General features: G+C 36.0%; 1 protein-coding gene across 1 annotated transcript in view; it reads right to left on the bottom strand.

Annotated features, from left to right (window-relative positions):
* Window positions 1-1808: 1808 nt before the first annotated feature.
* Window positions 1809-17178, bottom strand: part of LOC131858038 (bifunctional pinoresinol-lariciresinol reductase 2-like) — a 44831-nt gene continuing 29461 nt past the window's right edge. Inside the window, exon 3 of the mRNA XM_059210899.1 lies at window positions 1809-1970. Coding sequence (XP_059066882.1) covers window positions 1809-1970 — 162 coding nt within the window. The remainder of the gene's footprint in view (window positions 1971-17178) is intronic.

Below are 17178 nucleotides of genomic sequence, written 5' to 3' on the forward strand. Positions count from 1 at the left end.
TTGTGAAAATACTTGTCTCGAGACGTGATACAACAAATATCACTGAAGACATAATTCCACTTTACGCATACAAATGGTTTAATCTTGTCTGTTTATACGCAATCCGCACTCTGGTCATCTTGGTTCAATTATACCTTGACGCTTATGCTATCTTGCAAAATCAAACATCATGTAAATTTTTCTCAGGTTATTATGGATCAATTATACCATTATGCTTGTATAAATTTTCAACATATCCCAAACAAATCAATGCTCAATGATGATACCTATATCGAAAGCAAATAACATATGGTTATATCAGGATGACAAATGCAGACTGAAGATGCTCCAAAAACAAATAGTTGCACATCATTATCATAATCATCCATCTCATTTTAAAGATACATCTCACATCATTATCATAATCATACATCTCATTTTCAAGATACATCCCACAGCATATCAAATCATACATCTCATTTTCAAGATACATATCACAGCATATCAAATCATCCATTATACATTTACATCATGCATCATATCATCTATCTAAGCATTGCATCATCATAAAGTAAAGAAGGAACATATAGATCATGCATCCGTAACACATCCCATGATTAAAGAAAATGGTGTCATATATATATATATAAAAGAATGATCAAAATGTACAAAAATCTGTCATGTATGTGCCCCGTACAACAAAGAAACAAAACAAAATACAATAGAGACAGTCTCTCAATTATGACTATCTCTTGAGGGGGATGGTCTCGTCGCTGATGTCCCAACTCCTAGATCTCCAAGAGGATCCTATATCGAGGGCCCCGTCACGCCTCTGCTCTCTGACTGTGACCTAGTCTCTCGCGATCGACTCGATCGCACCTGCATGAAGCTCTGCACTCTGCGCTCCCTCGACACCGCATCCTCATAATAGCGTCGATAGCACTTTGCCTCCCTCACTCTCAAGGATAGCTCTCATGTTGTCCCTCATCGGACTACCTGCTTCCGCTCTCTACATACTCCCTGCAGCTCCTCCACTCGACCATGCCACTCTATTTCAGTATCATGCTCTAGGGTCAGCTAGGTAATCTGATGTTGTTGCGTGAATAGTGGTGCCTGCAGCTGCTGTACTATCAACTGCAGAGTCCTAATCTGGGCATCCTCCACATGTGTCGGGATCTTGACCCGTAGGGGCACCTGTGAAGGGGTACCCCCTATTCCTCTGCCTATCTTAAGTGTTGGTGGAGGTAACTCATCAGCCCTCCTCTACGCTGGCCCTCTCCACTCTTCAGTCCCTACCACCGCTGCTATCACCCCTCCCTCTCTCCCCTCCTCCCTTGCTTCGATCGCCAACCCTCCTCTCCCTCTGTCCATCACAGCTCGTCGAACTGCTCTCTCCAACCATCCCCCCCCCCCATCTCTACCTCTGTCTCCTCTCCCCCCCCAATATCCTCTCCCCCGTCGTCCTCCTCCACCTCCATCATCACCATCTCCCCCTACCTCATCCTCATCATCATCAAAGGGAGGCTGCATCTCCTCAAGATCTGATATCCTGGCCACAGCACGAGCTGCAAACAAACCAGTGAACTCATGTGTCATCCCTGCATCTAGTATCTCGGGAGCGTAGTCCCATATCTAACCCACTAAGCTGGAGAACTCCTCTACAGTCGCTCCACTATCAATCGTAGGGCCCCAATCTAGTATATCCTATCTCTGGCACGCATACAAGCAGGTCCCCTGTGGTATCCCCTGTTGCCAACCATACTGCCGCAAAACCCTGCCAACTTGGAATCTCTCAATCACAAAGGGCATCCGCCCAATAAAAAACCGAGTCATGAAAACATAAGGCATCTCCAGCCCATCCTCCGCCCAGACCTCGCAATCTGTATACGATCTCCAGACGACCGTATCGATATCATCCGACACCCTCCTCCAGCAAGCCTATCTCTATCCACCAGTGGCTTAGTTGTTCGAATGTGCTCCCAGCACCATACCTGTAAGAGTCTCAGGCCAACTGACAAACTCCCATAACCCAGATACACAACCTCATGTAAATCCCTATATAAGTGAGCTAACATGGCCAATCCCCAAGCAAACCAACGGCCCTAGGTCACCATTTCTTCGAGCACCAATCCCCAACCCACAGAAAATCCCTTCGACCTACGGTCGCGACAAAGGAATCCACTTATGAAACCTGCTAGTACGCACGGAAGAGGTGCATAGTCCAGATCCAAGAACTTCTACCAAGGGATCTCATACCCACACTATCTCATCGTGAAATGTGTCGCAGTGCCTCTGTCCCACTCTCCTTGGTCGGCTCATATGGCAATAATGCACCTGCTATGGGAATCCACAATATCCTGTAACAGTCCTCTCAAGTAACCGTCATCTCACCGGTAGCAAAGTGAAAGATGTTTGTATCACTATGACATCTCTCGGCGAGCGTCGTAAGTAAACCTCGATTCATAGTGAACCGAGGCATATCCAATAAAGATGACAAGCCGCATCTCTCAATGACATCTAGGTCAGCCTGTGCCAACCGTGGTATCAATGCCCATGGTCTAGGGAACCGCTCGCGTGACTGAACTACTATCAATCGCTCATGTCAAAAAGCAAAACAAATCTAATATCAGTTTCCACATAAAAACAAAGATATCAAAATCAAAATCACATCAAAAAAGTGAAACAATTTGCAAATCTAATTAAGTTCCACATCATATCATTCCATATCAACTTGTAATACAACTCAAGTTTTCAAAAAGCCATATCAAAACTTGTAAAACAACTCAAGTCTCCACATCACATAAACTTGTAAAACAATTCAAGTTTCCCACCCATATCAGCTTGTAAAACAACTCAAGTTTCCAACCCATATCAACTTAGAACACAACTTAAGTTCCACACACATCAATTTGTAACACAAATCAGGCTCCACACATAAACTTGAAACGGTGCAAATGAAATCATGGTTCGATCAAAAACACAGTAATATCTACATCAATAACTTGAACAATCGCAAATTAAACCAAGTTATATCAAATATTCATATTGGACAAATTATTCCAAACATGACAACAGACATAGCAAATGACAAAAATCCACCTCCCCAAGCAAAACTAGCATTTTCCTATGTAATTTTCTACATTCAAAAATCGTCAAAACTTGCGGAACCCGATCCATGCGCTAATTAAATTTGGCTATGCGCTAAACTAACTCTATGCGCTACCTTGTTTTCTCCACACGCTATCCTATCTACCCTATATCAGCTTGTAAAACAACTCAAATTTCCAACCCATATCAACTTAGAACACAACTCAAGTTCCACACACATCAGTTTGTAACACAAATCAGGCTCCACACATAAACTTGAAACGGTGCAAATGAAATCATGGTTCGATCAAAAACACAGTAATATCTACATCAATAACTTGAACAATCGCAAATTAAACCAAGTTATATCAAATATTCATATTGGACAAATTATTCCAAACATGACAACAGACATAGCAAATGACAAAAATCCACCTCCCCAAGCAAAACTAGCATTTTCCTATGTAATTTTCTACATTCAAAAATAGTCAAAACTTGCGGAACCCGATCCATGCACTATTTGTGCGCTACCTTGTTTTCTCCACACGCTATCCTATCTACCCTATATCAGCTTGTAAAACAACTCAAGTTTCCAACCCATATCAACTTAGAACACAACTCAAGTTCCACACACATCAGTTTGTAACACAAATTAGGCTCCACACATAAACTTGAAACGGTGCAAATGAAATCATGGTTCGATCAAAAACACAGTAATATCTACATCAATAACTTGAACAATCGCAAATTAAACCAAGTTATATCAAATATTCATATTGGACAAATTATTCCAAACATGACAACAGACATAGCAAATGACAAAAATCCACCTCCCCAAGCAAAACTAGCATTTTCTTATGTAATTTTCTACATTCAAAAATCGTCAAAACTTACGGAACCCGATCCATGCGCTAATTAAATTTGGCTATGCGCTAAACTAACTCTATGCGCTACCTTGTTTTCTCCACACGCTATCCTATCTACCCTATGCACTAGACTAACTCTACTCGCTACCCTGTTTTCTCCACACGCTATCCTATCTACCCTAAGCGTTAAAACCGACCCATGCGCTACCTATTTAACCCTATGCACTAGGTCTAACCTACGCGCTACATCTCCCTGCCCATGCGACCCCCTATGGACCCTGTGCGCTAGGTTCAGCCTATGCACTACCCTTTTGACCCGAAGCGCTACCCTATGTCCATCAAGCGCTAACCTAAGGCCATGCGCTAACCTATAAATTTTCGAACGCTACCCTAAATTGCAATCCTATGCGCTACTGAATTTTTTGTATGCGCTAAACTACGACTTCTATGCGCTGAAACGTAAAAAACGAATTTCCAAAATCAAAAACTCACCAAAAATGATCAAATTAAAAATTCAAAAGGGGTCAAAAGGGTTGACTCACCGTCGGTCCATACGTGGCAAGCCTCTAATGCCTCCGAACGCGCTGGAATCGATGCATAGAATAGAGAATAGGCATTTTGTCTTCTCTCCAAAAGTCTCTTTCTCCAAAGTCAACAAGTATAAATGAGACAAACCAATGCATTTTTCCCTTTTATAGGGTAAAATGGAATTAGGGTTAGAGAAATATGCATGTAATTTGTTCGCGGTCTACCTCATGCCCTCACGCAATTAATTATCGGGAGATGAATCGATTTAAACATTTCACCTAGCCAAAATTTTGCACCACAAACGCAATTATCAAATCAAATCAACTTTTCCAAAAATTTTGATTCATCTCCCAAGGGGGCATTATCACCATCGTTTATCAAATATGAGGCATCACACATCAAATCTGAGCCACGACATGAAAATCTATAAAAACACTGATCATAAAATCGCAACGACACATCATTTTCTTTGAAATAACATGTGCACACACGTCACTTCAAAGAGGAGCAAAATGTAGACGTATAAAAATTACCATATTCCTAAATGAATATTTTATGTTGATTTCTCTATTTAATTAAATACAATTTAATTAAATTACCCATATTCCTCTATTTAATTAAGTAAATTACTCAATTAAATTCATTATATCCATTTAATAGAATAAATTCATTTTATTCAATTAAAGCCCATATCCACTTTTTAATTAAATCTAATTTATTTTAATTGCAACCAAATTAAATTCAATTCAATTAAAACTCATTATCCCTTCATCCACTTGCAAAATCCTACATCTCCCACTTGCATCCTAACCCTCTTCCTAATTTCTTCTAGAATCCATCTAATCCTATTCAATTAACCCAAACCCATTCATTATCCCTTTTCCCTAAATTTGAGGAGGTCACTTCTCAAATTTGGAGTAAAGTCTTCTAAAAACATTAAAGCCTTTATCCATTCAACAAGCTAACTTGTTTAGTACCCCCAAATTTGGAAGGACTCTTACAAATTTGTCCCCAAAGTCTTCATAACAATTAATGGTTAACTCAACCCTCTAGCATGGTTAAGGAATTTCCCTAAACTCAACCTCCATGTAACCCAGGAGTCTCATCAAGCATTTATTGCTTTGACGATGGTTATCCTTAAACCTTTGCACAAGAGTTTATCCTTTGGGTAAAAGCTTTATCCAATGGATAACCTTAACTTAACCTTAACCCTTAACCCCTAGGGTAACCATGAGGTCTTCTCAAGAATTTAATCCTTCTTACATCTCCTCTCAACCAACCTTATGTTGACAATTGTCACCATTTCATTGGTGTCAATTGTGAACATGGATTGACAACTTTCAAACTTAGCCCTTGATTAAACCTTTCAATCCTAACCATCTGTTGCCTTATTTTTGCTATAAATAGAGCTCTCATTCCTCCATTTTCATCATCCAAATCTTTAGCATCACACTTATACTAAAATCCACTCAAGCTTTCATATATCATTTATGCTCATCATTTAGCCTCTCTTTTATATAGAAATTAATCTAAATATGCAAATTTAGAGTATGTTCATTATCATTTAGCTTAATCATAGACTAATATAACATGCTAGGATAGTCTTGTTTACTAATCTTGTCATCTTATAACTAGTTTATTGCATTTATAGAATCATGCATAGCTTAGGATGCATTTCATCTTAAAATCAACAAAAGCATCCATCGTTCTTGCATTTATCATCCCTAAACCATTTTGCTCAGTGATCTGAGAGCAAAAACATTGGTTTGAAGGACTCTGTAAGATAGAGAACCATGCAACCAACCTTGGGAAGCTGAGCCATACTTCATGACTCCATAGCTTGCACCAAGAAGTCATGTGGGTGTGTGAGCAAGGCTCCCTAGTGCTCTATTTTTCACATTTTGAGTTCTATCGACCTGCTTTTCCTGCATACAGTTTCTATAGGCATCCATGTCAGGTAATGTAGTATGATCAGAATTGAAGAAGATATCATTGTCATACTCATAAGTACTCATGTTTGCGGACTCTTGAGCCTCTTTAATTTCTTTCCTTGATTTTTGGGAACGGCTTTCAACCATGAACTAGGTATTGACCAAAATATGGGAGACTGGAGGAAAATGGAAAAGAGTATGAAAGACCATGAGTTGGATGTAATGTAAATGAATATAAGTGTACTTGCAAAGTCCAAAATGTAAGACCAAGTATATATGTAGTAGAGTAAGTGTGGCTTCTAAAGAGATGATAGTTTCTCTTGATGAGGTAAGTTGACCTTGACTCTAAGTAAAACCAAATGGGACTCAAAGGTGATAGACCTTGATGAGGGACCATTTAGCAAGATGTTGTTATATGTGGTGTGTTGACAAAGTAAGATGAAGTCAAGCAAGTGACCTTTTGACTCAAGTTTAGACAAATGTGAATGTAATGTAAAGTGTAAAGCAATGATAGACTTTGTGAGACCCAAAGACAAGTTGAATGCTAGATGAAATCTTGGAGAAATAACCTAGGAAGCTCAAGAATTTTTAAATTGATCGTTCTTGTTTGCTGGACTGTAGAAGTTTTTCAATTCTGAACACAGACGTGCATGTATACTTCACAGACGCGATTTCCTGACACAGACGTGGTTTTGTCAAACACGGACGCGTTTCTGAGATTTTGTAAATACAATGTTGCTCAATAGAACACAGACACATTTCTGCCCTTCACAGACGCAGTTATATGACATAGATGCCACTTTGTCAAACACAGAAGCGTTTCTGAAAACTAAGTGCAATTTTTCCAATCTGTAAAGTTGTTTTGTTGTGACCAAATCTGAATGTTTCAAATGTTTTTCATGACAAGAGGACACAGTGTTGATAAGAACTCAATGTTTGCAAGTGTGTAAACTCAAAATGACTCAAAGAAAAGTGTGTTGTTTGATGTAAAAATGTTTTGCATACACAAAAGACACAATGTTTTTGGTGTTTGGTCTTGAATGTTTGATTGTTCAAAATAAGACAAGCACAATTCTTATGGCTGACCACGACAATAGTTGTTAATCCCACATGGGGTTTCCCCCGAGACTACGCTATTTAGAGTGGATACTAAGATGTTTGACCCCACTGGCTCCACCTTCAGCACTCACTTCTCGGGGCAGCCAAGCATTAGTCCCCACGAAAACTCTCAATTGTGAACTTTGTATCTTTAATAAGAACCGTATGTGTGTGGGTCACTCCAGAGGTCCTACCTCCTGACCCAATAAATTGAAGGATTTTGGCTTCTAAAACAAAGAGATGCTAGTAAGGGCATCCGCTCGTGTGACTATACATGCGACACTTTCAGCTCTATAAATACAAAAGACTCCCAGCCGATAAGGGTTACGCCCTACAATTGATCAAATAAATTTGATCAAACGGGTTTATGGAAAGACATAGTGTCAGTATGAACTAATCAGTACACGTTATCCATAGTTTTTACCATGGATACAGTTGTTTATAGTGGTTCGGAAGAAGTGGGTTTTCCTCGCTACCACGTGGATCATTCTCTCCTTACTACTAGTCCTAATGACCACATAGGGAGACAGGCTCTGTAAAAATTATACCATCACATGTCCAATAGGGTTTGGATCTCCATTCTTCCTATCTCCATTGATCTTGTTTGATATATTTGCTCTCAGATTTTATATGTGCACAAGAGTTCAACAAAGAATGGAAATGTGGTTGCAAGCAAGCTTGATCACATATGTAAGTTTGAATGCTAGAAGACTTGATTAGGATGCATAGGTTGATTAGGGTTGATAATGAAAGAAGCATGTCCCTATATAAAAGACACTGTAAGAAATGGAACGATAAGATTGAGAAGTGTAAAAGATAAATGGTCGGCTACGATTAGAAGGTAGGTAGAGGAAATAAGAAAATAATGAGAGGGTAGGTAGTGTAAGAATTAAAAGATGAATGACATGTGTCATAGGTAGAAAAGGTTAATGAATTAATTAAATAAATAAAGATTTATTTAATTAATAGAAGAAGTGGGATCGATTAAATAAATAAGATATTTATTTAATTAAGGAAAATGATTATTTAAATAAATAAATGTATTTATTTAAATGAGAAATAAGGCTAGAAGAGGATAAATGAATTAATTAAATAAATAAAGATTTATTTAATTAATAGAAGAATTAGGCTAAAATAATTAAATAAATAAAATATTTATTTAATTAGACTGGACAATTTTAGGTGTCTACAATAACATCTAAAAAAAATCTATCGTATCAAACAATTTATAATGGAGACCAATACTACAAGGCTTTTCAAAATTAATAAATAGCCAAAATTAACAAATATATTCGATACAAAGAGAAAATTAGAGGTCTTCAAATTTGAATGGAAATTGCCATTTACTTAATTACAAACAATAGAATTCAATATTTCTCAATGTCAATTCTCCTGTCATACAAATGTTTTCTCATTAATCTCTCAAACTTGTGTAGCAATTTCACTGTCTATTTATGGTGCTCTGTATTTCTTGAACCCACAATTTATCCTCTATTTGTGCAGCAATTCTTTGGAAGATAATTGCACAGTCTTTGGTTCCTCTCCTAATGTGATGCCGCCCTTTTCCTTCTTCCTCTCCCCCTTGAGCATAGGTACAACCATGCTATCCCAATTAGAACAAAATTGATCCCCAAAAGGGCCATAAACTTCCTCTTCATTTGTTACTTTCTTTTGTTCTTAGCCAAAAATTTCTCTATCACTTATGTTTTGATGTTTATTTGAACCTCTGATTTTTAATTATTTAGTGGTACAACCATGCTATCTCAATTAGAAAGAAAATGACCCAAATAGAACCACCAACTTACACTTTAATGCCTATTCAAATCTCTCATTTTCAATTATTTAGAGGTACAACCATGCCCTCCCAATTATAACATTAAAATTGTGATATCTTCATACAATTTAGATTTTAAGGAGTGAAATTTGCTTGAATTTCAGGTGCAGATAAAGTTGCTAGGTGGGATCAAAGACATCATTTAGTAAATTAATATTGGAGATGAAAATTATGTTATCTCCATCCAAAGGTAATTGTGGTGATTTTGTCTGTTCTAATTATTCGTTCTTATAAACATTTTTTGTCAGTGAAATGACGATTTAGTTAGTGAATTCAGAAAGTAAGATTTTGATACAACTCTTGTATGTCATCATTCAATTTGAGCTAAGTAAAATACAAGGAGTTTAAAAAACCTCAGATGGAATTAAGAAGATGTCTTATGAAACTAAAAGTACCTCGGATGATATTTGAAATATATTACATGGACTTCAAGGCAAATTACAAAGTTTTAAAAAGTCACTTGAAGTTTTAAAATTTTAATATCTTATCTTTCCATTTGATTGTAGATAGAAATCCCAAGAATCTCATGCCCCTTCATTGGTTTTTTTTTTCTTTCTTTTAAAATTGCAAAGCCTCTTGAGATTCTTAGTTGCCACAATCATTCCTATTTCTTTCCTTGGGCAATCACAGTTACAACATCATTATCACTCGATTATCTTGTTGCATTTTGTCATAACCATTTAATCTAATTTCTTAAACGTGCACTTTCATTTCCCTTATAGGATTAAAATAGAAATATCACTAGTAGGATTTTGAGTTTTAAACAATAAAATTTGCATGAACTTAGTGAAACATAAATAGAAAACAATGAGAGGGGGTGAATCAGTGTTTTAACACATTTAACAAACTGTAACAACAATTGAAATCTTGAAAAGAGGACAAAGACAAATTTTTTCCCTCGTGGAAAACCCAACAAGATAAAAAGCCATGACATAGAAGATTTCACAAAAAATGGGCTCCAACCCACGCTTATAACAAAACACCAACTCAAATGTGATCACCAACTCAAATAAGAAAACCAACATAAACTTAGAGGCTGCAACCTCTATTTGAGCTTCAACTCAGAAACTATTATCAGTTTGACAGCATATACTGTAAAAATTATATCATGATTCTATACTAATTAAAGAGCACATAGAGAAACCACTTTTAGAACTAGAAAATCTCAGCAGCATATCCCTTGTCAAATCCACATCACTATCTTTTGAAAGATTTTGATCCAATGAACAAAGCAAACTCGATCACATATCATGGATCGCTCCATCTAAATTCCACACACTTTAACTCCCCTTCTTTTCAGTCAAAAAGTCTTCTTTCGTTTTAGCACAATTTCACATAATATTTTTTGAAACTTTAAGACAGTTCACAGTACACCTAATTTCATTCGAAAACACTACCAATTCATCGTCAGGTTCACTAATATCTTCAAGTCAGAAGACGTCGTAAAAAAAACCTCAGTTTTAGAATTCGCAAAAGACATGGTGGTCAGGTTCAACTGCACACAAATTTTGACATTTGTCTATTTGCACATTCTATCTAATTGAACCGCTTCAATCTTCAAAAACTTGGATAGGTTCGAATCTTCATTTAAAAAAATAAGCTCCTTCAAGTATTTTCGATAATAAAAAATTTCACCAAGAATATCTCTTATTTTGACAACACATTCGCTTCACACCACAGACAAAAAAAAAAACAAACAAACAAAAACAATTACAAAAAAAAAAAAACGCAACTAATCTTATTTATGGCTATTTAAAGTTACTTCATCAGATTAATGGGGAGGAAGAGGTAACCTGGTGGAAATAGGTTTGGAATAGATTTGCTTGGCCTAAATGTAACTTTTCCGTATGGCTAGTGGTTCAAAATCGTTGTCTTACTCGGGATAACTTTTGTACGTGTGGCTTTTGTGGTAATTCTATGTCTTTTCTTTGTTGTAGCAGTGAGGAGACAATCTCTAACCTTTTCTTTCAATTCTCTTTCACTAGGAGGATTTGGCACTCTTGGTGGGACTATTGGAACTGTTCTTGTTGGCATGTTTCTTCTTTGGCTGAGTTTTGGGACCATTTGGGTCAAGCTCCTATTAGCACTCTTTTTCTTCAAGTTACTTGGTCCTTAAGACCCACTTTTATTATTTGGCATATTTGGCTTGAGAGGAATCAACAGATTTTTCAGGATGCCAAATTAGATGTTTAACATGTGTGGTGGAAAATTATGCACTTTATTTGTGAGACTGTTTCAGCAAAGTGTGACCTTGTTGGGGGTGTGGCTCCTAGGGAGATTGATATTTGCAATCACTTTAATTTTTCTATTCCTGATCGGGGAGCAGAGCTGGCTCAACAGCTTATGAGGAATAAGTATCGACATGCTTTGCAGAGGATTTCTAGGTGGGTCATTCGAGCCCTCCTCCTCTTGAAGTTTTGAAAATCAATATTGATGGGTCTGCTAGGGGTAATCTTGGGCATGCTAGTATTGGCGCAGTGGGGCGTGATAGCTTTGGGCAAGTCAATTTTTTTTCCTCTATCTACAAAGGTTTTCATACTAAAAATTATATGGAGGCTCTAGCTATTCTGCTTGCATTGATGCGTAGTTGTTCTCTTCATTGGCAATGGATTGTTGTGGAATCAGATTCCCAGGTTGTGGTAACTTTGTTAAATTAGAAGAACTTGGATGGTGTCTATTGGCAATTGCAATTGATTATTCGATAAATTCTCTTGTTTTGTAACTCTTTTGAGTTGGTTACTTTCAGTCATATTCCCAGAGAATGGAATGGGGTTGTTGATTGTAATGCTAAATGGGATTTTGTCTTTATGGAGGGTTGGGCTATTGAGGATATGGGACAACTCTCTCCAAAGTTATCTCACATCTTGGCTCAACTGGTGGTTCAAGATAAGTCTTTGTAGTTTTCTCTTCGTTAGGTTGTTTGCCTTCTTTTGATGTACTTCTCTTTTTGGTTGGAATAAATTTTTACCCCTCTTTTTTGTCAAAACTAACTAAAGATAGATTTGCGTGGCAAGTGGGTAGCACGGTAATGAACTGGAAGTGGGAATCCAAACTAAAGCTACATGTTCTCTTAAAGATATTGAACAATAGCATAAATGATCCACATACTCCCCATTGTTGCTAAGAGGGCTCATAATCTGATCTCAAAGTGTCAAAAAATTATCTTTTGTAATTGTCTTGGTGAAGATATCTACTAGTTGATCTTGAGTGTTGATGTGTTTCAATTCAACTTCCTTCCTTTTCACTAAATCACGGATGAAGTGATATTTAAAATCACAATTCTTTGTCCTACTGTGACAAATTGGATTCATTGCTAAGTGTATAGCACTTACATTATCACAAAAAATCATTGTAGGCTGCATTTTTTCTCTCCAATTTATTCTAAAACTTTTCTAAGCCAAAGAGCTTATGTACCTACTAAGGCAACTACAACATACTCTGCTTATGTGGATGAGAAGCCAACAATTCTTTTCTTTTTAGAGCTCCAAGTAACCAAACCATGAGTAAAAGAGAAACAACTTCTAGCTGTAAACTTTTGGTCATCCATACTACCTCCCCAATATTAGTCACTAAAGCCAACAAGATTGAACCTTTTAGAAAATAGTAATGAATACAAAAATTTAGAGTTTTGTTCACATACATCAAATTCTCTTGGTTTCCTTCATGCATATTTCAAACAGATTTGTCATGTTCCTTGCAATAGGTGAAACTAAAAATGCAATATCAAGCCTTGTGTGGGTTAGAATCACAAACTCACAACAATACTTCTGTAAGTGGTCTCATCAACAATTTTAGCACCATCATCTCTACACACCACAACTCCATGAGCACTTAGAGTGGAGGTTGGGTTACATTCAACCATATAAAATTAGTTCTACATATCATTTGCATACTTTGTTTGACAAATGGAAATTTCATCCTTGCTCTGATAAACCTCCTTTCCAAAAAATATTTCATGACACATAAATATTTCATCTCAATTTCATTATTCATAGAAATTTTGAACGCAACTTTCATTTTAAAATTACTACCCATATACAACAAATCATCAACATACAAACTTATAATAAAAATATCATTACCTTCTTGTTTGTAGTAAAGAGTAGATTCAGTCTTACTTCTTTTCTTAGAAAGTAGCCGTCAACCCTAGCATTCCACCATGTTGTTGCTTATTGGAGGCCATACAAACTATTATTCAACCTATAGACATGATGCTCTTTCCCTTCCACTTCAAGACCTTCTAGTTGTTCCACATATACTTCCTCTTCTAAGTACCCTTTGAAGAAGGTATTTCTCACATCCATATGATATATGCTCCAATTCTTTTGAGTTTCTAATGAAATCAACATTCTAATAGTCTCTTGTCTTTCTACTAGTAAAAATGTCTCGACATGATCAATGCCATACTTTTGTGTGAAGCCTTTAGAAACTAATCTTGCCTTATGCCTTTCAATACTCCCATCATTATTGTACTTTATTTTGTAGACCCATTTAGTGTCAATCAAGTCTTCTCATCATGTGGAAGCTCTATAAGATCCCAAGTGTCATACTATGAATGCAACTCATCTCTTCTTGCATTGCTTGCATCGACTCATTATGAGTACATGCATTTTCAAATCATGATGGTTCAAAATAATTCTTGTTAAACACAACAAAATTCATTGTCTCACCTATTGGACTTTCTTCATGTGCTTGATTTGCACTCCTTTGATAAATATTACTCAATCTTCTCACCTTCCTTGTTGAATTTGTAGTTGAAGCTGGACCAGAAATTAGAAAAGAAGAACTAGATTAGGAGTTGCTAGGTGGATTTGCAACACTTGAAATAGAAATATTAGTGGGTTTCTCATGATCAATATCATCAATAGTAGCATCATTCAAAATAGATTTTAGCTTCTCAACACGGCCTTTTTTATGACCATAAACTCTATCTTGAAAAAAATTTACTTCTCTTAACACAATAAGCCTATGAGTAACAGGATTGTACAATCTATAAGACTTACTTTGCTCACTATACCCAAAAAAATACATGATTCTCCTTTTGCATCTAACTTTTGTCTATTCTGATCAGGTACATGAACATAGGCCAAACAACCAAAAACTTTGAAATGCTTAACATTAGGTTTTTTCTTATACCATAATTGATAAGGAGTCGTCTTATAGAGTGCACTGATGGGTTTTAGTTTAGGATGTACATTATGATAGCAACATCATCTCCCCAATAAGAATAATTCAATCTCTTGGTCTGTAATAGGCTCCTTGCTATTTCTACCACTATACAATTTTCATTTCGCCTTCCCCATTCTTTTGAGGCGTGTACGTTTTGGTGAATTGCTTGTTGATGTCATTCATATTACAACAATTTTTTAAAGGCTCTTGAACAAAATTCACCTCCATGATCTGTCCTTAAACATTTGATTTTGCACCCTTTCTCATTTTCCATAAGAGATTTAAACCTCTTGAAAGTATCAAGACCTTCATCTTTGACCTTCAAAACAATACACCCAACATTTTTATGAGAAATCAACAATAAAAGTGATAAAATACTTACACAAACTTTGTATTTACATGGGACCCCAAATATCTAAATGAACAAATTGAAGTGAGTGATGCTCCATCCATGCATTGCCCTTTAAAAACGTTTCCCTTGCATGCTTGCCTTTAGTACAACCTTCACAAACCTTCTTGTTCGCTTCAATCTTTGACAAACCAGAAACAAATACTTGTGAGGTTAGAAGCTTTAAAATATGAAAATTTAAATGTCCATATGTGAGATGCCATGACCAACTTGTATCCTCAAATGTCGTAGTGGAAAAGTTATTGTTATGTTCACAAACCTTCAATGGGAACATCATATTCTTTGTCATAGGTACAACTATGACCACCCTATTGCCTTTATTTTTATCATAGATTGTGCATTTCTTATTCTCAAAGACAACTTCAAAGTTCTTCTCCCATAATTTCCCAACACTTACAAATTATGTTTCAACTATGGAGTGTAATAGGGTAAGTGCACCAAGATGTGCTGTCAAAAAGGTGCCACTTTTTATCTTTTCATAAAAATGTGCCATTGGCATGAAATGGTCGTCCAAACCTTCAAGTTAGATGCCCAAGGCAAATCCAACCCAAAGGGTTGGCGTTTTAAAATGCAAACCATTTGGTCAATTTTCACATTTGGCGAGTGCCAAATTTGGCACTTGCCAAATGTGAAAAGTAAAAATTTGGCAAGCGAATTTGGTGCTCTCCAAATGTTCTTCATTAGTAAATTGTAGATTTCATGAATGGGAAAATTTTCTAGCTTGAACACAAGTTATACCCAATCCCCAAAGAGAATATATACATGAACTATAACATTTAAGTATAAAGACATATTGAAATGTGACTTATACTTTAAGTTATATATATATTGGCAGGATGTTTGAGAGTGATTTCAGATCTCTAAGAGTTGTAATGTAGATTATAGGTTTTAGAAGATCGTATAATTTTTCAGAATTAGTCAAATTTTAGTGATCAACAAGCTCTTATCATCTCTTTCTCACTTTCTCTATCTCACTCTCTTTATCTCCCCCAAACTCTAGACCTATATATATCTCTATATCACTCTTTCTATGTTCTCATATTTGTGTGTTTTATGCAATTTAAAATTCAAATTTACATTTATAATTTTAATTTCCAATTAAATTTTAAAAATTTAGAGGTTAAAATCACAAAAACCCTAATTTTAAATTTTAAAATTGAGCTTGTGTATTGTCTACATTGGATTAATTGTTTCAGATCTAATTTGTGAACATTATAAAATTCAATTTTGCATTCATAGATCTTATTTTAATCAAATTACCTAAATTTAGAGGTTTAATTTATGAAAACCCTAATTTATTTTGGTTAATTTGATTTGTGGGTTGCTTAATTTTTGCAAATCAATTTTCACATCTGATTTTAAATATTCGTAATGGCACTTAAAAAATCTGATTTATTTTCTATTTCACATTATGATTACTCTGTTTTTCACTTATATTTATTAGAGTCATGTGTTTGATAATGTCTTCTTTCATTTCACATTTCTTCATTTCATTCATAGCACTTTGGCATATTGCATTTTTAGAGTTTCCAAATTGCTTTCAATCAATTAATTAGAGCTCAAAGCTTTCATATATCATGCATGTTGTTTTATGGTGATATTTTTAAGAAATTCATTTCGTATGTAGATTACCTAAAAGCTTTTGTAGATCCCAATCCTAGAGATGTTAATGGAAAACCTAATACTTGTACCTCTCCTAGCGTGTCTAATGTGAATGAATAACAAGCCAATCCTCCTGTCAGTGATCTCTCTAATGGAGAGAAAGCATTGAAGAGGAACATGGCACAATCTTCTTCTCATACACATACCCTAACGCAAGGAGGCAAAATCAAAATATTGGTGGATCATTCTCATTAGATCCTCCCTATTATCCTAGAGCCTATCTTAGTCATCAAAACATTCATAGAGAAGATGATGTTATGTATTTCATTCATGATCTACCTCCTCACATAACACTAAGGAAAGATGAGACCTTAGATGATAAGGATCTTCCTTTCTAATTAACCAAAGCAGATATGCATGGTGATAGAAAGGAAAAACTTCCTTTCACAAGATACTATTTCTTCACCTACTTGTCCCTGTGTTCCCTCTAAACATACTTGCACTACAAATTTCAAAGAAATCCATTATAATGTTCCTCCCCCTTCTCAATTAAGAAATTCCTATAGGAGTGGCTATAAAATAATATAATTTAACAAGGTTTTAGAGGACAAGGACTTGGAAAATTTGAACAAGGAATTAGAGTCCCTATGAACCCTCCTACACAAGCTAGTACCA

This window comes from Cryptomeria japonica, chromosome 1, assembly GCF_030272615.1.
Source record: "Cryptomeria japonica chromosome 1, Sugi_1.0, whole genome shotgun sequence".
NCBI lineage: Eukaryota > Viridiplantae > Streptophyta > Pinopsida > Cupressales > Cupressaceae > Cryptomeria > Cryptomeria japonica.